We start from the raw sequence: 21,282 nt of genomic DNA on the forward strand, positions 1-21,282 counted from the left end.
TAAAATACAAATTTAAGTTATACATTATATATCCTATTTTAAATATAATAAACAAATTTCGATAAAAAATAATCTCTGCGTTACAATTATTACATTACGAATCTCAATATTATATTTTCCGCATAACTTGTTTCCAAGACAAACAAACCCTAAAAGTTACTACGAATTCGTGCAAGAGTTTAGTCAAATTATTAATTACTGTATTATACTTTATGGTTACATTTTAGCTCATCATAAATTAATTTATGTTTATCAAAAATAACTTATTTAATCAATTTTTTATTAACTTTTTTAATCATAATTAGCAGTTCCAGCTCTATATAAAGGCCAGGATTGGTACAATTCAGTCAATACTCATTGAAGAAATATAAAATTGCAAATCATTTGTAAGTGAATTCTGAGAAAATATATATGGCTAAGTCTAATTGGGATATAAAACAGAACCATCTTAGTAGAATATAGCACAACTCCTAAGAAACTGATGAAACTAACTAAACACTTCCACCAAACGGGCCGAATTATTTATATTCGTCAGCCACAAAAATTTATAAAATTTGTATATTTTTGTATATTGTTGTAGGCACCTTGCTTGAAACGGTGTCATGTGATACCACTTCGTCGAATTATTTCGTATGTATAAATAATAATTAAATTAAAATATTGGGTATAAATATAAAAAATGACACTGCTTGTTATAATAATTTATTCATTTGTTCCTTTTTCAAATATTGACATCGCTTAAGAAAATTCATGTGTATGCCACTATATATATATATATATATATATTTTTCTGCTATTAATTTGAGAGTGTCATTTTCCCAACCTTTTAATTATAGTAAAACAGGTAAAAGTTTGCATTAATAGGTCGCCTGTTATTTCGGCGACCTACCTTTTTAAATTTTTTACTATTAACTTGCTCTTTAGGCTTCATATCTACCATATTTCACGTTCAGGTATTATGTGTTTTATGTTTTTTTTTGTTTAATAGGAAAACACTTAATACTGTTTATACCTACGCTGAAGACCTATTTGATTTAGATTATTTCACATGTTTAATCAAATATTTGTTTACATTAATTAATTTTATTAATCAAACTTAGATATTTTGGTTACCCAAAACTTAATCGTAAGAGTAATGTACTATTCCAGAAAAGAAATATGTAAGAAGAGTAATGTGCTAGTATTCCCTTTGTTTCAATTTATATGAACCTATTATTTATTATTTGGGTAGTCAAACAAGATTTTCTTTGAACATATTTTTGTGCAAATACTTTTTAAATATTTTGAATTATTAACACTTGTGCATTATAATATTTTTATGTAGTTTCTAAATAGCAGGGGCGGCTCTAAGGCTTTGGGCAGTGAGACCATTGCCTTAGGCCCCCAAATTTTGAAGGCCCCAAATTTATTTTAAATTCTTATTATTATTGTTACTATTATATATTATATAATTTATATAAATAATTAGAATAAAAAAAGTGTTACAGTATATTTTTTGTTACTTGATTGAGGTTATTTTATACAATAAATTTATAAATTATGATAATTTTCTTCCCTCATTAATTAGTATGAAGATCTCTAGTTACTTTAGAGACTGATATGGCACAAATAGCACACTCTTCACTACTTGTCCCTTAGAAATTATGCAATCACCTATATGTGATACCAAATTCACTTGACCATTAGGCATATACACCTTCCTACAGCTTCGGGATTCAAGTCTTTTAATATTTTGTAACATGCTTAAGTCTGATATCATATGGTTAGTTACCCCAGTGTCTATGATCCATTCTTTTCTAGCTGTATTGGCCTTAAATGATTGCATCATAACTGCCATGTTAGCCATTGTGTTCTGTGGAACATCTTTGTTCAACATCATCATGATCTGATTGTATTGATCAGCTGTGAACTGTGGTGGCCTAGGAAGCTCACTCATATGTCCCTTGTGTGTTGCTTCAATCCTTCATGCATTAGACCCTACAATATTATGGTTGTAATTCTCAGCATTCATATTGTAAGCAGTATTAGCATTGGCTCCTAGTCCTCTTTTCTTGTACTTGAAATCAGTAGGATACCCTATTACTTTATAACATGTCTCCTTAGTATGTCCCTTCATCTTGCAGAAATCACGATGAAAATTTCAATTTTTCTTTGGTCTATGATTTTGCCAACTAAGAGTGCTTTCTTATCATAGTAGATACGGCCGTAAAGAAAAAAAATCACTACTAGAAAACTATGAAAAATCGTTCAGGAATACTGACTGAAATCGGTCGGAAAACTGAAAAAATCGACTGATTTTCAATCGACTTTAATCCGTCAAAATAAGGCTAGTCGGTAATAAATAGCGACCAAAGTCGATCGTAATTTCCAACCGATCTCAGTAGGTTAATTAAATTTCACAAACGACCAAAACAGAAAAATATGCCGAAAAAACCAACCAAATTCGGTCAGTATTTTAATTATGTAATTAAAAAATACACCGTCTGAGAATCGAATCGGGGTCTGTACCGTGGCAGGATGCTATTCTACTACTAGACCATTGGTACATTTGGGTTTAAGACTTTATTTTATTTTATTTGTACTCTTTAGTTGCATTTTTTAAATCAGTTGCTTTTTTTAAATTGACCGATCGATTTCGGTCGATTTTTTGAATATTAATTTTAATTTATTTTACATGAAAAATCGACCAAAGTTGGTTAGTTTTCTTAAAAAATAAATTTCGCGGGATGCCAAAATAGTTTCCTGCATTTTTTTTTGCCAAAAATAAAACAGACCGAAGTTGGTCGGTTTCGTAAAAAAAAAAATAAAAAAAAAATATTTTGAAAAAAAACTGGCCAACCGACCGAGACGCGGACGATTTTTGCCGAATTTCTAATAGTAATTTTTTTTTTCTAGGCCCTTCAAACTCCTCATCGAAAGATTTATTCGAACTCAAGATCCTGTCGGAGCTTTGGCCCCCGACTCACAATATAGCCTTGGAGTCATCAATGATAAATGGGATATTGGCAATGAAAAATACCAATAGGGGTGTCTATTGGGCAAAAGTAAAGCATTACCCCTGATACATCTTGCATGCATATAAAATGAAAATCAATATATCCAATTTGAATCGAACTCAATGGATCCGTCGTTACTGCCGAGAGGAGAAGAATAGGTAGGATTATATTAATCCCCTTTTATTTTGATTCTCTATATACAGATGAAAGAATGTAAAAATCAGTGGTATCTTAGAAAAGCATAATAAGGGGCAAAAATATGTTAGTTTTCTAAACCTATTGACACCTTTAAACGGTGAAGGAGGAAATATTTAATCATTAGCTGGTAGTTCACAATTCTAGCTATTTTCTTTTACTTAATTAATGTTAATTTTGAAAGACAACTTCTTCAATGTGATCTCAACTATATCAAACGTTACTTACTTTTTGATACAACACTGCCTTCTCATTATATCAATCATGCTCAAGTACACCTTAGATATTAAAGAAAGCGATCACCATAAATATAATCCATCGCCGTAAAGTTTTTCGTACCTAACTTAGGTTAGTAACGAGCTTATACTGGGGCACTGAAATAGGACTAAGCCTTTAAGTATGCAGATGAATATTTGTTGTTAGCCTCAATCCTTCGATTTCCGGATTGGAATAAGGAGTTTCATGTTCATACCGACATATTACTCTACGCCATTAGACGTATGTTGTCGCAATAAGGGTCACTTGATCACTCCATCTACTTAAAAGTATACTACTTTCCTCTTGGAAATTATAAAAACATCGAACTTAACTGACCTCGAAGTACGTGTGGATCCACACGAGGATCATGTTCGTTGGAATACTTGAATAGATTTGTAATTACATTTGGGAAGTATCTGGGATGTTAAAACACAAGGGAAGTTGAAAAGGGGACAAATGAGGAGCAATTTGAGCAAGAACAACTCCCAGGTTAATTTTTACACTAACAGCTTGTTTGGATTGTTGTTACATGTCGTTTCATAATGTATCCATATCGTATTGTATTGTACTGTATTGTATTGTTTGATAAATACAATGTTTGGATAGATTGTATCGTTTGTCGTCGTTTCATGATGTCATGCACCAACAATATGAAGAATAAACTTGCAACATTACTAAGAAAAATAGGATAAATAGTAAAATACATATATAAAAAAGTAAGGTAAAGAATAAAATATGATTATTTAATAATAAGGAAGGGCAGGATGAAAGAAAAAGGTAAGGAAACGACGCCACCACTCCAAAATTTGAGAAGATCTAGAGTAGATTTTGGTAGTGAAATTAGGTTCTGTTGGGGACAATCAGTTTTGTTGGATTGATGAGTCCAGAGGGTATTTTGGATTAAGACGAAATTTTCAAACTATAATTCTCAAATCATCAAAATCCAAAATAACTTGTTTTCAATGTCAATTCAAATGATTCTGAGAACAAGTGGTCAAATCAATTATGATTTGCTTTTGTATTTTATATCTGAATATGTTTGAATGAATAGATTTCATATTTGTTAGCTCTAGCATTTGACTAGAGTTTTTTCAAAATTTTCAGGGATTATATGTTAGTGTTTAAATTAATTATCCCTAGTTTTAGAGAACTTATTTGTCTGAAAAAAACACAAATTTTGGAGTATTTGGAACTCATATACCCAGCCTCAACTGGATTGAGATTGAGGTGTAGTTATCGTAATCGCCTTCAGAAAGTTACCATTAGTCATGTCAATTTTTGTTGACCGGCAATTTTTGTGCCAAGATTATTTGAAGTTTATGGATTTTGAAATTGTCGACGGAACCCATAACTCGTCTTAGTTACATATTTATATATATTTAATAAATTTTTTAATACAAATACAGTGTTTAAACAAAAATGACTGGCCGAACCCGCACCTAATAGGCTAGCTCCGCCTCTGCGCTGTGAGATGAAACATGCCTCCATCTTTATCTAGAGATTAACAACGTGAGTGAGATCCTCAGAAGAGTCAAGTGTAGATTCAGAATTTGTTGTATCCTTTGGTTCTTCCTCTGGTTTCTCATTCTGCAATGTCAAATCCATCTCAGCTTTCATCTTATTTTCTGCAATTTTGTTTTGAAGAAATTCAATAAGACTTTGAAGAGATATATTTGGATTCGTGCTTTTTAACAGTTCTCCTGCAACTTCTGCAGGAGTAACCTCCACTGCTTCTAAGAGTTGTCCAATCTTATCAAACAATTTATGTTCCTGAATCCTCAAGTAATTGAAAACCAGTTGCTTGAAAGAGGATAACTTGCAATATGACATGTAAATGTGCATATCCATTCTACCCGGCCGGAGCAATGCTGCATCTAGTTTATCTATGTGATTGGTAGTGACAACGATTATCCGTTCCTCTCCACAACACGACCAAATCCCGTCAAGAAAATTAAGTATTCCCGACAGTGTCACCTGGCGAAAACAGAAGCAACATATGTATAAAGAGTATGAGTTTGAGGTAAGAAAATATGTAATATGAGCTGCAAAATGAACTATAGTCAAACCTCTTTATAATAGTCTCATTTGTTTTGAATAATTTTTTGGCTGTTATAGCAAAGTGCTGTTATAGAGAACATAAAACGAAAAATTGGTTCCAAAGAAAATTTGGCTGCTATAGTAAAGTATTGTTATAAAGGATGACTATTATACAGAAGTTTGACTATAGTATCGATTTATTTATAATCAAACCTCTCTATAATAGTCTCGTTTGGCTGTTATAGCAAAGTGTTGTTATAGAAAACATAGTATTGATTTAGGTACTCACCCTATTGTGCTTATTTTCCTTTTCTTCCTCCTTTTCTCTGTTTTCTAGCTTGATACTGCAGTCAATGTCCTCGATCACAAGTATGGAACGACCAGACATGCCAAGTAACAACGACCTTAGATTTGAATTGCTACGAACTTCTGTAAGATCCAAATCGTAGATATCATAGTTCAAATGATTCGCCATAGCAGCAATCAAACTCGATTTACCAGTTCCAGGAGGACCATATAACAAATAGCCTCGTTTCCAAGCTTTCCCAATCCGGTTGTAGTACTCTTTCCCCTTAACAAAACTGGCCAAGTCATCAATTAGCACGTTCTTGATCTCTTCCTCCATAGCCAGAGTGTCAAATGTCATAGGATGTTCAAGATTCATACCATCAGAACCCCAGTTTCTGAAATTTGAATACAATTTTATAGCCCTGGATTCTTCTTTCGTTGCCTTTGATCTTTCCATAATGTAAGGCAAATACGATTTCATTACCATTTCCTTGTGTTTCTTGTGAAAACTCAGCTCATAACATCTAAGTTCAGAACTTAATGCAGCAATCATATCTTTTATCTCGTCGTTCTGGCTACCTGACTCGATACGTCTACACTCCATTCTCCATGTTACCTTAATATTCTCAAAAACATCGATTATCTCTTCGTCTTTGTCCATTGTAATGACAAGATTCTTGTCATTCTCAGTCTTCCCTAATCGAATACTTTTAGCTGAAGAGTTCGCTATGGTTCCTAAATAAACTTCTACTGCCTCGAACACCAGGTTCGGGGATGGTCCTTGAAATTCATGGATAAGAACGGTGAATTGAGAAGAGAAACGACGAAAGATATCGGGGAAGCTGTCAAAAATGTAGCTTCGGAATTCTTTTGGAATGAAATCATTTGCTATGCTACGAACTAGCATTGCTGTAGCAGCAACAGAGGCAACAGTAGAGACAACAGCTTTAACATTAGCCATATCTAATTCAGGAGCCATTTTGTTTTTAGATTGAAGCAAATCTTTAGCTAAGGTAATATGAGAAATGAAAAGGGTTTCTTTACTTGAATAGCTTGTCCAAGAGTTGAAATATATATATAGTGGATGTCTACTTCATAGCTTGTGGAATTTTCAATAAAGTTAGAATAAATAATACATTAAAACAAGACTTGACGAAGACTAGGTAGTTTCTCGGAAGCAATCTTCCACCACCGACTTGGAAATTTAACATTTTAATATTAGCAAATTAAAATGACAAAGTCGGAATCCAAGGGGTATGATGTAGACAGTCTACTTTAATACAAACATTAATGGTTGTTTTCACGGTTCGAACTTGAAGTAGACTAGGTAGTTTCTGGGAAGCAATCATCCACCACCGACATGGAAACTTACCATTTTAATATTAGCGAGATTAAAGCATCTTGTATTCACTCAGGGTCCGGGGAAGAGCCACATCTCAAGCGGTGTAATGTAGACTGTCTGCCCTAATGCAAGCGTTAGTAACTGCTTCTACGACTTGATCTCGTGATTTATAGGTCATACGGAGACAACTGAAATTGTTTAATAGAAATAACCTAATCAGCATCAACATCAGCATCATAAGTCATCATTTTCATCATTATATTATATTAGTAAATTAGCAGGTTTTTGAACTTGATTTGCAAGTAACCTTCAATGTGGACTGTACATATTACATGTCAAGTTTGGTCAGATTCTCTTAGTCAGCAAATCGGGCTAAGTTGTAAAAGTAGTCAAATTTGACTGCCAAGAAAGAGCGTGTGTCCTTGTGTAATACGATTATATTTTTAACTCCCCAGTAATAACAGAAGAAGACATAATTGAACAGCAAAAATGTTGGAATTTTCCACGCTATTATTGGCTAAGGTATCTTTGGATCTATTTCACTCAGACACGGAGCATTGTTAAGAATGTGACGGTGAAATTTCTACATAGGCAATCTGTCAGGATTTTTGAAGAATTTGTACCAAAGACATATTGTGACCAATTACTTCTAAAATTATGACACAATTTGTACTAAAGTTTTGACAATCCGCAAGGATTTGTGGCATGACAAGTTAGCCCATTCATCAAACTTTGTGAGATTTGTTGCGAATATATATACATTTTGTACTAGTGTGCACATGAATTGTAGTATAGTAAAATATTTGAAAGATTCTAGCTTTATTGAATCAAAATTGTATATTTTTTGTATAAATTATATTATATGTTGTATATTTTTTGTATAGTGAGATATGTAGTTGTATATTGTTTTTTGCATAGTGATCGTATATAGTTTGGATATAATTTAATCACTTTAATTTCGGAAAAGCGGAGAAATAGTAATTATACAAGTGCTCCCAATTGTAGTGTTTTGTAAAATTTTAATTATTCATTAATCACTTACAGCACGTGCACATCTTGGACTCCTATAGGAAAAGGCACAAATCAATTTCTTGGCATTTTCTCTTTCAAAGTTTGAATTTAAATGATATATCAATGTGTATAAAAAGAATGTTATGTCCCAAATATGTATAATTATTGTGTGCACGACACTTGTCTCTTTTGTCCCTTCCTTGAGTTGACAAAAATAAATATTTATAACAAAATTTTTATTTTTTTTATCTCTCGTAAATATGTATAAAATATCAATATCTAAATAGCATAAAAGCCAAAAAAGAATCAAATGATGAATGATTCCTTCTGAAGAAATTAAAAGCCAAACTCAATAGTTTACCTTTTAATTCTACTGCCTTCATCTCCCGCTATTTTTTCATGTCAGTTAATTTATGGCCAACGGATGATATTAGTTTCTAGCGAATGGCTAGTAATGAATTTTGCTCAACGAGTTTTGACTAAATTTCTAGGTAGAAATGACATCAGGTAGCAGCTGTTATTTAAGAATTAGCCAGTGCGTCTTGATTTTTCATTTTTTTAATTCAATTTTTCAGGACAAAAACATCCTGAAGTTAAAATTTTTAGTTTAAAATTTCAAGACAAAATAAGTATTGGCTAAATTTTAAATAGCATCCCGAAAATGACTATCCGTACACTTGCCCCAATTTCAAGGGATGGGAATAGGCCCATCAAGTGAGTCTTTGATGAGATTGAACGTTGCATGTAAAATGTATTGTCAATTAAAACAAAAGATTAGATTTTTTTCGAATTTTGATGAACAATACTCAAAAATACACCAAATTTAACTTCCAAAAACAGGTTCATAAAAATGGATGTAAGAAACAACTTGATATTCCATTGAGCCAGCAATGAGATTACAGTTCATTTTGGTGCAAGTAAACCTCACTCAAATGGAGTCTTATTAGCTTTATCAAACATGAAATATAGGGTGGAACAACATACTTTCACCACCATAAAAAAACACAACAGAAATGAAAAACATCACCTATCATAAACCAGAATGATGCTTTTCGAGTATATAAAAATTAGAAAACACGAACTTCAGAATGAGTTTAACCGGTGTTCTGCAGTCCAGCAGCAATACCCTTCATTGTCAAGATGAGTGTGTCCTCCAAGCCGGGGGCATATTCACTTGTCGGGTTCAGCTGCACAAGTTCAGCAGCTGACTTCGATTCCATGTAATCCTTCGAAATATGAGGCCTTAGCGTGACATGATAGTTAGGATCACGTATACGCTTGAGAGTGTAGGCTTGCAACAAGTTTAAGGTTGTGATGTAGGAATCACGCAGCCTGAGTCGTTGTTTCAAGTAGGGGTCTCCCTCCAGAAGATCCTTGTGTCCAGCAATCTATTAAGAAACAACAGTTGGAGCAATCAGATAAAATAAGTGAAATAGATCAACAACAACAAACCCAGTGTAATCCCACAAGTGGGTTTGGGGAAGGTAGTGTGTATCCCCTACCCTGTGCAGGTAGAGAGGCTGTTTCCGATAGACCCTTGGCTCATGCCAACATAGTCATAGCATTAAATAAGTGAAATAGATCTTTTTTTTAAAAGGAAATAGTTACATTTTTCGGCCGCCCAAAAGAATAATAGCCGGCAAATGTATATTAAGTAAATATACATATAATATACATATATATACGTATCATATACATAATCGGTGTATATGTTTTGTATATTCGGGGTACCGCCTGTAAATAATTTGGGCCGCTGGCTAAAAATGAAAAGAGCCCTTTAAAAAATGTGTGATAAATACATTAAGTATAGATCCAGTTTCCTATTAACCAACTCATTCATGAAGAGTTACCTGGAGTAGGAGGCTCCTTGTCTCCTCGTAGTTGGACCTCAAAAGCTCGCCGAAAGGCAACAAATCTTCTGAAACGAGAAGCTTGTCATACAAAGCTGCAATACCGGGGTTTCCCTTGGCGAACACCATCTCAACCAAGTCAATAGTGACTCTAAAGAATGGCCATTCATTGTACATTTCGTGAAACATGCGAAGGTTTTTTATATCCTTGTCAATGGCATACTTAAATGCCGCCCCAAAGCCAAGCCAGACGGGGAGATGAAACCTAGTTTGCGTCCAGGCAAAGATCCATGGAATAGCTCTGAGTGATTCTATTCCTCCACTAGGTTTACGCTTTGATGGACGGCTTCCAATGTTCATTCGACCATACTCTAACTCAGGTGTGGCCAAGCGGAAGTACTCAACAAATCGAGGTTCTTTGAAAACTATTGACCTATACTTCTCTGTAGCAATAACCGCGATTTCATCCATAAGTGCACGCCATTCTGGTTTGGGAGAGACGGGTGGATGCATCCCATGTTCAAGGGTAGCAGCAGTGAAACGTTGGAGAGTCCTAAAACACAAGTGTTCCTCCCCAAACGATTGCTCGATAACTTCACCCTGAACTGTGACACGGAGAGATCCCTGAATTGTATCTGGTGGCTGAGACAATATAGCAAGATGGGTGGGCCCACCTCCTCTTCCTACTGTACCACCTCTACCGTGGAACATAGTTAGCTTCACACCATGTTCTTTGGCAACTTTTATAAGCTCCTCTTGAGCCTTATATAGCTGCCACGCTGCTGAGAAACGACCAGCATCCTTGCCAGAGTCTGAATACCCGACCATGACCTCTTGTTTACCGTTAATCCGGTTTCTGTACCACTCAATCGAAAAGAGACGTGCAACAGCCGCAGGAGCAGACTCCAGATCATCCAACTTTTCGAAAAGTGGAACCACTCGTAAAGGTTGCTTCACATGGCATTCACGCTGTAGGAGCTCAACTGCAAGCACGTCAGATGGTGCAGTGGCCATTGAGATGATATATGCCCCGAAGCAGTCAGATGGAAGTTCTGCTATGACATGGAGCGTATCCAAGACGTCAGCAATTTCTTCGGTTCTTGGAAGATCAGGTCCAAATAAAGGTCTCTTGCCGCTGAGTTCAGAAAGAAGCCACTCCTGTCTACGTTCTTCAGACCACTCTCGATATGAACCGATTTCCAAGTGCTGGGTAATGGCATCAAGGACGTCAGTGTGGCGGTCTGACTCTTGTCTTATGTCAAGTCTAACAAATGAGAGTCCAAAGGTAGAAACTTGTCTAAGAAAATCCAGAAGGCTTCCATCGGCAATGGGGCGATCACCACATTCACAAAGAGATCTGTAGCAGAGTTCAAGAGGTTCCAAGAACTGCATAAAATGTACAACCACATAAGCGTAATATTCAGCAGAAGGAATCATTTTATATCATAGATAGTGAAGAGATGAACATATTTTGGCCAACACATTCTCATATGTATTAGAGATTAGCAACTGTTCCCTGCTTAATATTAGAATGTTCTTCATATAAAAAGGGTGACAAGTATTATATACCTGCTCAACATTATTATAAGTTGCATCCTCAGGAATATCAGAGATTCCATGGGCTAACATTTGGCGAGTACGCTCACGTGTCTGATACAGCTTATCTCTCACATCGCCAAGAATTACACGGTATGGTTCACTTGGCGGAATTGTTTTCCAAAATTCTACACATCAAAAGGAAAAGTCGAAAAGTAGAATTATACAATTGCTCCATCCAACAGGGATTGACAGAGACTACTTGATGCAATTTCTGGAGAATAAACACTAACCAGAATATCAGATGCAAAAAATATTTTTATATTTTTAACACTAGTTACCTATGTAGTGCTTAGTGTCCCTCCTTGAGGACCTGTAAAGTTCAGCTGCTCGAATACGAAGGTCATCATTGCAACGCCACATAGATAACTGAAAGAACATACGAGTTAGAAGCATGTAAAAGACCTTGGACGTGATGCAATGCTTCAAGATGGATCAAGAGCAAATTTTTTTAAGTTGTTGGATACCTCAAACATGAGTTCCTCTATTTGCGAATAGTACAAATTCGCTGCCATCATTCTTGCTAGTAAGCAGACATCTCTTGTGACCTCAGGAGTCACTCTTGGATTGCCTACATTTATTATCAGACAACTGATGAGTGTCAAATATAAGAGGAGTCTTCGCCAAATCTATAAACATAATATATCAGAACGGAATGTTCCGGAAGTTTGCTTTCTCAACTTGCAAGACATAAAATAACTAGGAAATAGCATTATCAAGAGAAAGAAAGAGTACCATCCCGGTCACCACCCATCCAAGAGGAGAATTGAATAAGAGGAGCATTGTAAGGAAGTCGTTCGTTAATCCCTATGTTTTTAAGAGCTGTATCAACACGACGAAGGAACTTTGGAACACCCTTCCAAATAGTTTCATGAAAGTAGCTCATTCCAGCTCTCATTTCATCTTGTGGAGTTGGAGCAGTCCTCCGAATTTCATCAGTGCGGAAAGCAGCTTGAATCTGCAAAATATACAATTGGGAAAAGAAACAATGAGGCCATCTTACCACTACATCATGATTCATGGAAAGTACAACACATTTACATATACGGACTCACTTCATCCGTTATAAGAAGCTTACTAAAGTTTTGGATGGTTAAGCAAATTAAGATAAAACTACGGAAATTCATTCAGGGAAAATGACATGCATCGAGTAACTAAACTGATAATTACCTCCCTCTGTAAAGCCTCATCGAGCTCTTGTTTATCATCGGGTGTAATGTCTTTAGCATACAACTGAGCCAAGCAATCTCGGATCCTAAACATAAGAAAGTCAGACCAAGGCAAAATAAAAGATGTGTAACTGCTAAAGAGAACAAGATTGGTAATTGAAGAGCAGACCTTCCGTGCTTTTGAAGCAAAGATCTTCGGACAGATTGAGTAGGATGAGCAGTTAAGACTAAATCCACAGTCTGATTTTTCAGAGCATCGAAAACTTCTTGAGGAGACTTTTTCAAGTCCCCTACAAGTTTCTTGAAAGTTTCTTCAATATCTGATTCAGTTGTTGCATTGTTCTCATCAGCAAAGTCCCCCCTTTTCAACTTTTGTCGTCGACGGTAGGCGATCTGCACCTCCTCGGCCAAGTTGGCCAAATTAAGCATGTGAGAGAAAGCTTTAGCAATGACAATGGAATCCCCTGGATCCAAACTTGTCAACACATTTCCAAGCTCCTCCAGCTTCTTTGGATCGTGCTTGCCTTCGTATTCCGCAGAAAGTTCATAACATTCTTGGACCTAGAGTCAGATTAAACAAAAACAAAAAAAACTTTAACATTGACCAGTCTAACAAGTAGTTCTTTTTCTTTTTAAGATAATCAAGAAATCGGTTGTTTTCAGTTTAGAAACTCGATGGATAATGGATTCACCCCTCTACCATTCTTCACTTAAATACCATACTTGGTTCACTTTTTCTATTGAACCAAAACCTATGTTGCGCGGACTCTCCAAAAAGGCAAGCCGCACCCGTGTCGGATCCTCCAAAAATTCACTATTTTGGAGGATCCGACACGCACCCAATGACATTTTCGGAGAGTTCGAGCAACATAGACCAAAACCCTACGGTCAGTCTTATAACTAGCTATCAATTGATTTTATGTTAATGATGTGCAATAAACTCATAGGATACTTCAGTCAACACTAAGTTTAGGATCTCAAATGACTTAAAATTTTTTGAATATTTCAACTACATAAGTCAAACAACCCAAACAACAGCCACTATTTGAGTAATCCACCAATAAAAAAGCATATGAAGATAAGTACAAAATACCCTTTAAAATTTAAAATGTTAAAGACTGAATATTTGAATTCGATTCTATCAAAACACCATAAAGATCCAATCTTCCGCTTCAAACAAGAAAAAATTGGACACTTCAGTAGACATCAAGTTTAGGATCCAATCTTCAAATATTAAAAACCTACTAATATTTCAGTTCAACTCTATCAAAACAGCCATAAAGATCCAATCTTTAGCTTCAAATAAGAGAAAATTTGAAAATAGAACATTCTCCTCCCACTCCTTTAAGTACAAAATACCCTTTAACTTACAAATGTTAAAGACTGATTATTTATGTTCAACTCAATCAAAACAGCCATAAAGATTCAATCTTTAGCTTCAAACAACAGAAAAGATGCAAAAATAAAAGCACTTCTCTCAAGGCACACTGGAATCTAAAAACCGAGTAAAATCCTTAAATAACAGAACAAGAATGTAGCAATCTATGTTGCTCAGACTCTCCAAAAATATTGACGGGTGCATGTCGGATCCTCCAAAAGTATTATATTTTTGAGGATCCAACACAGATGCGGCAATATGTTAGAGAGTCCGTGCAACATTGGTGGCAATAACAATAAAAGGCGGGGAAACATATAATGCATACCATTTCCTTAAGATCTTCCCCATGTAAATCCTGAAGAATATCAAGAAACCGATCCAAAAGCAAAGCATCATACTCAACCAACTTATCATCCTCAGAAACTTTGCCAGGAACCAATGCCCTTAACTGTGCATCAATTGATGCCAATTTCTCCAAATTCCGTGTCGCCATTTTTCACACTATCAACAAACCTGCGAAAAAAAAACCGAGATGGCAGTATAGTTAAATTATTGTCCCGGATCCAAGATTTAAATTTTTATGAGTTACTGGTTTGGATTCTACCACTATTCTTTTGATTTAATGGTTTGAAATCAATTAGTGTACTTATTTAGTGAATCTTTTAATACATATATACAGTATTACAAATATTGATGGATTTACAAAATCAAGAATGTTGAAGAGACATCTTGAAAGTGAAAGGAGAGGGATCCAAGATTTGGAATAGAGAAATGACAAATGAGTAAAATTTATTTTATATACATAAGAATTGTGAAATTTCGGAAAAAAAGTATAAAAATAAAGTGAAAATGATATTGAAAATTAAGGTTCTGTTATGATATAAATATAATTTGGAAGTTTTTCAAATTTTCGAGAAATCCCGAAATTCAAGTTCAAGTAAAATTTGAATTTTCATGGTCAAAACATATAATTTACATGGTGTGACTGAAAAAATAGGTTAAATTGAAAATTTGCTATTGAAACTAGAGAAGTTGGTGCGAGTGTAACTGTTCTATAGCATAAATACAAGGAAAAAAAACTGAATCTTGGTATGTGAAAGTAGTAGAAAAGAATGAGAAAAAAGAAGACATACCCAATAATCTCCTTTCCTACAAGTGGACAATTTTTGAGTTTGAGGGGTAGAGATTTGATGTAAAAGCAGTGTATAAGTTTAGCTATATATAGATGGAGAGACTCATCCCCACTATCCTTTTGTACCTTATTATAGTAAGTAAATCAGTACTCATTATTTTTTAAATTGGATTTATTTTATTGAATTTATGTGATTGGCCAAGTTCACGCCTCAAGTTAAGTTTGAAAGGATGTACTTTAGCAGGTTAGCCTCAGTTAAATTGTTTTTGGTTTTATTTTCATTGAGTACTTTTTTAGGATTAGCAGAATTTCAAGAATCATGACCCCTCTTTAGTTATGAATTTAATTTTTATTTTATTTTCTCTTTCCTAATTCTCTTATGTGATTGAATTTTTTTAAAAATAAAATCAAATAGGAAAAAGGGCCAAATTTATTCATGTACTAGGTATTTGAAATTGAGCAAGTTTGTTTTGTGCAAACTTTTTGTCTAATATTAAACCCATCATGAAAAAGTTTCATTTTTGCCCTTGACCCTAATGAAACTTCAAACTAAGAGTAATTTTAATTCATCGTCAAAATTTGAGGGTAGATTTAGGCTTTTTTTCTTGAAGAATTTGGACACGCGAAGTCTACCTTCTAGGAGCGATGTCAATGATGAGGACAAATTTAAGACAATTTGCTAACGGAAAGGTATAAAGGCCCAACAATTTAATGGAAGGTATAACTAAGCAATTGCAAATATCAAACTAAATTAAGATTTTTTTACACCAAAAAAAAAACTACCTTCTTTTCCTGCATTTAGTAAAGTCTATTTAATAGTTTAATCTAATTGGTGTAGTATTATTGTACCTACATAATAATTTTTTGATAATAATTGTATATATATATATATATATTACTTTTTAATACATCCAGCTACATACAAAGAAACCGAATATATTAGATGTATAGTGCGCTCACAATTGCTATTCATACGCCACATCCACCACTGCTAGAAATTAGAATATGTATTTGCATATTGTAAGGAAAAGACATAAGAGAAAAAAACAAGAACAAATCTCGAAATTGTTTATAATTTTTTAAAGCACCTTTTAACAAATAACAAGGCTCAAATGCTTGGATAATGTTGTGTTACCTTATAACTTGTAAATATAAGGAGTAGCTCTTATTATTCTCAATAAAAAGAAAACGGAAGGTGCTTATATGAGCCGAGGGTCTTTCGGAAATAATCTCTCTATCTGCACAAGATAGGGATAAGGTCTCCGTATACATTACCCTCTCCAGACCTCACTTATAGAAATATATTGGGTATGCTGTTGTTGTTATCAAAAGAAATAAAAGAATCAATTCTAGTCGTAAGTCACCTGGGATAGTTGGCGAGGTGACCTCTTTTTAAACATGAATTGGCCAAGCGACCTTCAGGTTTTAATTATTGTGGGATTGACATTCATGCTTAATTAATGGTTAAGTGGGATTATAAAGTGAAGGGGAAGCTGAGTCTTTATCCCTAAAATTTCAGTTACTACACTTTGGCCTCAACATATATAAATGTAATATTACCAAATTTTTAAAAAATAAAAATAAAAAAAAACCCATCCCTTCCTGCCTCATCTGTCGCCCCTATCCCCATTTCCCACGGCTGACTCCTCTATTGCATCTTGTTTTTATTGCATTCAACACACAAAGGTCGTCTCCCTTCTTCCTCATTCCTCTCAAAGTTTCACTCTTTTGATTAATCATTTACTTTGAAGAAATTGACAAATTGGAGGGTTTTCGGATCTATCGAATTTAGGGAAGAAATTGGTGGTACATTGGATTGATAATTCATTCCAGGTGGTATATTGTGTACTTCCTTCATCTAGTAGGTGTTTTCATCTCATCTTTTTCGTCATTGTTAATTTGGGTTTCTGCAAAATATTTTCTGCACAGTGCTCGACCATTAGTATACAATAGACCACTGTTAAAATATACCACCGGTTCACAATAGACTGATGAGAGATTATATATTAGTATGTGGTCTATATTCTGGTGAATGAGTTGAGGGGCCAACTAGTTGGAACTAGAATTCCTATATAAAGGTTACAGTACCTATCTGTATACCTAGCATTTGTACATTTGACGAATTTATTGATGTCATCATTAAACGTGTAAAACTAACATGTTCTCCAAGGAATTTGAATATTACATATATGCTTAGCTCTGCACCGAAGAGGGACAAGATTCCTCCTTCCTTCATTAAGAATGACAATGATTTGCAATCGTACCTCCTTGATGTTACAATTGATGGTATGAGGCCTTGTGTGAAGATATTTGTGGTTGAAAATGAGTTTGAAGAAGGGGTTGAAGTTCCTGTTGAAAGGTCTCATCAAGGTTCAAATGCCGCAGCTGCACCACCACCAACAACAACAACAACACAACCACCAATTTTAGAAGTAGAGGAGGAAAGAATGGTGAAAGATGGCTTCAATGGATTTAGTGATGACTTGCATGATTTTGGTGACAATAAAATTAACTGGTATGGTCCAGAAGATGCAGATGGAGCGAAAGAGCTCCTAGATATTGTCAGTCGGGCAGTTGGGGATGAAGGTTTGGTGGACTCGTTATCTACACAACACAGCCACCCTGATGGTACAGGTTTTTTCCTTGGGAAATGTTTTGACAACAAATTGGATCTAATAAAACAGTTGGAGATTGCTTCTGTAAAAATGCATCTTATGTTTTGTATGAAGAAGAGTAGCAGTAAATTAACTTCAGTGGCATGCCGAGATGTGAGTTGCCCGTGGAAGTTATGCGCTTTAAAGTATGAGAGTTTTGATAGGGTTTTTTTTACCAAGCACCATGGCAAGCACACATGCGGGGTACAACACATATCAAGCCATCATCCTAACCCATCGTCGAAGATTTTGGATGCATATTACCAGGAACGGTATGTTAATGGCAAAAGCCCATCCCCATCAGATCTGAAAGATGCTATTTTTGCAGATTTTAATTAAAATCTTACTTATTGGAGGAGCTGGAAGGTAGGTGAAATAGCTAAGGCTATAATTAGGGGTACTCAGGAAGAAGGGTATGTTTTGTTGGAAACGTATCGCCATTTTATGATATCCTATAATGAAGGAAGTATTGTTGATTTGAAGGTTGATGCTAAATTGCATTTTCGATATTTTTTCTTATATGTCGGAGCTTTCATTAAGGGATTCGCGCATATGGGAAAGGTTATTGCTGTTGATGGGATATTTCTGAGTGGCAGGTATGGAGGTTGCTTGTTGTCTGCTATGGCACAAGACACAGAGAATCACATTTTTCCAATTGCATTTTATGTAGTCGATAAAGAGTGCGATAATTCTTGGACCTACTTTTTTGAAAAGTTGTGGCACATTGTTGACGACAGTGATGAATTGTGCATTATATCTGATCGGCATCTGTCTATTGGGAATGGCTTCAAAAATATTTTTACTGCCGTTCATCGTGGTTTTTGCACGCATCACATTGCTGAAAATATGCGCAAGAGGTTTCATTGTGGAATTTTTATTAAGATTTATTTTCTGTCGCACAGTCATACAATACTGAGGAATTCTTTGACCATTTGCAGCATTTGCATGATAAAAGCAGGGAAGTAGCTAATTGTCTCGTGAATGAAATTGGATTCCAAAAGTGGAGAAGGGCCTTCTTTCCAGGAAACTGATACGGCATGTTGACAACAAATATTGCAGAATCACTTAACGCAATGCTTAAGGATCAAAGAGACTTCCCGATCACTGGACTATTCGATCATATTATTCGAAAGTTTGCAGAAATATTCGAGGAGCAACGTAATGAAATAAAAAATATTTTGACCCTCTTTGTTCCTTCTGCTGAAAAGAAGATTAGGAATAATATGGTTGTCAGCGATGCGCTTCGGGTGCATAAATTGGAAAAAAACCAGTTTAGCATCGTCGGGCGCGGTAGGGATACAGTAGTTGATCTGAATTTGAATAGATGTTCTTGTTGTCAGTTTGATTTGGAAAAAATACCCTGCCCACATGCAATGGCAGCTCTGAGATTGAGCTTTGGGTATGGATATGGTTCCTCCATTTACGATCACTCCTCTCCGTTCTATAAGGTTTCAACATATTTGACTGCATATGAAGGAACCATTCACGTAATTCCTATAGAGGAGAAGTGGGTGGTGCCTGGCGAGATTCAATCCACAAAAATACTTCCACCCGATGTCGAGCCTACAAAGGATAAAATGAAGTTTAAGAGATGGCCAAGTATTTTAGAACCTAGTTCTTATGACAGCAGGAAGAAAGCTAAAACTAAATATTTCATTTTAAGAACTTGGCCACAAGAAAATGACTTGTAAAGTATTGTTGCAGCATTCTTGATCTTTTAGCTACTGGTGTTGTAATAAAGATAATTAACTCTTTTAATATTCTAAACTTATTATTTGTAATCACTTGTTGTTTCTACTAGACTTGTTGTTTTTACTATCAACTGTTGCATTGTACATCGTAGACTATTGTTTTATGGTCAACCACCAACATTGTCTATTACAGACCTATGGTCTAGAGTCAACCCTCCCTTATTTTAAGAAGGAGTCATGTGACCGAGTTGTCTCATAGACTACTATTTTATTGTCAACCACGCACATTGTCCATTGTAGACCTATGATCTAGAATCAACCCCATTATTTTAAGAAGGAGTCATGTGACCAAGTTGTCTCATGACTACTGTTTTAGAATCAACCACTCACATTGTCTATTGTAGACCTATGATCTAGAATCAACCTCCTTAGTTTAAGAAGGAGTCATGTGACATACTTATTCCTTGTTTTACGATCAATCCCCTTATTCTATCTTCAACCACCTGTAATCAACCAATGTTCTATTGTCAACTCCCATCGATATTTTCAACTTAATCAAGACTTGTTGCGCTGGTTTAGGTAGTCTATTGACAACCACTGATTTAGGTAGTTAATTTAATATCTAATGTTAATAACAGCTGGCAGCCAATATGAAAAGAACTTGCATAATTAATTGAAATACATCGAATATGTTGATTCAAAGCATAAATTCGTTTCTCAAAACACTCAACAGTCACGTCATTTACGAGAAGTCATATAGAAAGGCACCATTTAGTGTCAAATTTTGCCTATAAATACACTGTATCTAATGAAAATATTTATTCATCATTCTTTCAAATAGCCCAATCACTTAACTTAAAAATGCCTCTGAGGCTAAGGCCAAGCATGGACGCCATTTTCGTCAGGGAATCATTGGATAGGCTCATCCGAGAGATCGAAGAAGACAAGATGAGGCAAGAAAGGAACATTTGTCGTATAACACGCTTGTTGCGGATTCTCCTTCGTAGGACTGGTGAAAATACTGACCACTATGTTAGCCCAGAAAATTCTCCTCCCCGTGATCCTTCTCCCACTGCAGTTTAATTGTTTTTCTTTAGTTAATGAAAAAACATGTATGTTGTTGTGAGGGAAATTATTTAATTAAAATATTTAACTTAAGTTTTTGTCTATTTAATTTTGTGCCCTATTTTTTTTTGAATTTTGTTCCCTGTTTTTATTTTTATACTTTGGTTGTTTTTTATTCATTTGACAACACTTAAGTGCAAAAAGCCCCCAAAATAAAATAAAGAAGTTCCATTAGAAACATACAACTCAGAGGATATAAATTTCAGCCTTCTAAATATTTGAATTTCCCGTCAATGAATTAAAATTTTTACAACAGTTTTTGAATAAACCGATAGTATATAGTCTACCCCACTGGTGGTCTATAGATCCATTGTAAATATAAACCAATAAAATTTCATAGTAAGGAATTAAGAATGGTATATCAGTCATAAATTGGACAGGCATAGGGGTAGTTCCTCGATTGTTAGTTTTTCGTTAGTGTAAAGTATTAATTTAGTTACCTTAAATCAAAAAAATATCAATTATTTGTGAATAACTTAAAGTTGTAAACATCTTATTCAACAAATTGAAAACTTTGAATTGGATAAAATGGATTACTCTAACGTATCAATTATATCGGT

The 21,282-nt window shown here is 34.9% G+C and overlaps 3 protein-coding genes across 6 annotated transcripts; 1 reads left to right on the forward strand and 2 right to left on the reverse strand.

Moving 5' to 3' along the window:
* Positions 1-4,792: 4,792 nt before the first annotated feature.
* On the reverse strand, positions 4,793-6,829 carry LOC107777406 (AAA-ATPase At3g50940). The gene is made up of 2 exons (XM_016597415.2): positions 5,776-6,829; positions 4,793-5,423 (listed from the first exon to the last, which is right to left on the reverse strand). The coding sequence occupies exons 1-2, from the start codon at positions 6,751-6,753 to the stop codon at positions 4,944-4,946; spliced, it is 1,458 nt and encodes a 485-aa protein (XP_016452901.1). The 5' UTR covers positions 6,754-6,829; the 3' UTR covers positions 4,793-4,943.
* Positions 6,830-8,980: 2,151 nt separating this feature from the next.
* LOC107777405 (phosphoenolpyruvate carboxylase) lies at positions 8,981-15,288 on the reverse strand. Of its 4 annotated transcripts, NM_001325237.1 has the most exon segments (12): positions 8,981-9,515; positions 9,978-10,367; positions 10,370-10,373; positions 10,375-11,363; positions 11,547-11,701; positions 11,855-11,942; positions 12,041-12,144; positions 12,309-12,531; positions 12,744-12,828; positions 12,912-13,303; positions 14,446-14,633; positions 15,254-15,288. In NM_001325237.1, coding segments are annotated over 11 exon segments (2,892 nt in total). In that variant the 5' UTR covers positions 14,614-14,633; positions 15,254-15,288; the 3' UTR covers positions 8,981-9,221.
* Positions 15,289-17,441: 2,153 nt separating this feature from the next.
* On the forward strand, positions 17,442-18,872 carry LOC107763490 (uncharacterized). Its single transcript, XM_075227552.1, has 2 exons — positions 17,442-18,178; positions 18,263-18,872. Exons 1-2 carry the CDS (start codon positions 17,442-17,444, stop codon positions 18,870-18,872), a joined length of 1,347 nt encoding a protein of 448 aa, XP_075083653.1.
* Positions 18,873-21,282: the final 2,410 nt, after the last annotated feature.

The sequence above is a fragment of the Nicotiana tabacum genome, chromosome 12 (assembly GCF_000715075.1).
Source record: "Nicotiana tabacum cultivar K326 chromosome 12, ASM71507v2, whole genome shotgun sequence".
NCBI lineage: Eukaryota > Viridiplantae > Streptophyta > Magnoliopsida > Solanales > Solanaceae > Nicotiana > Nicotiana tabacum.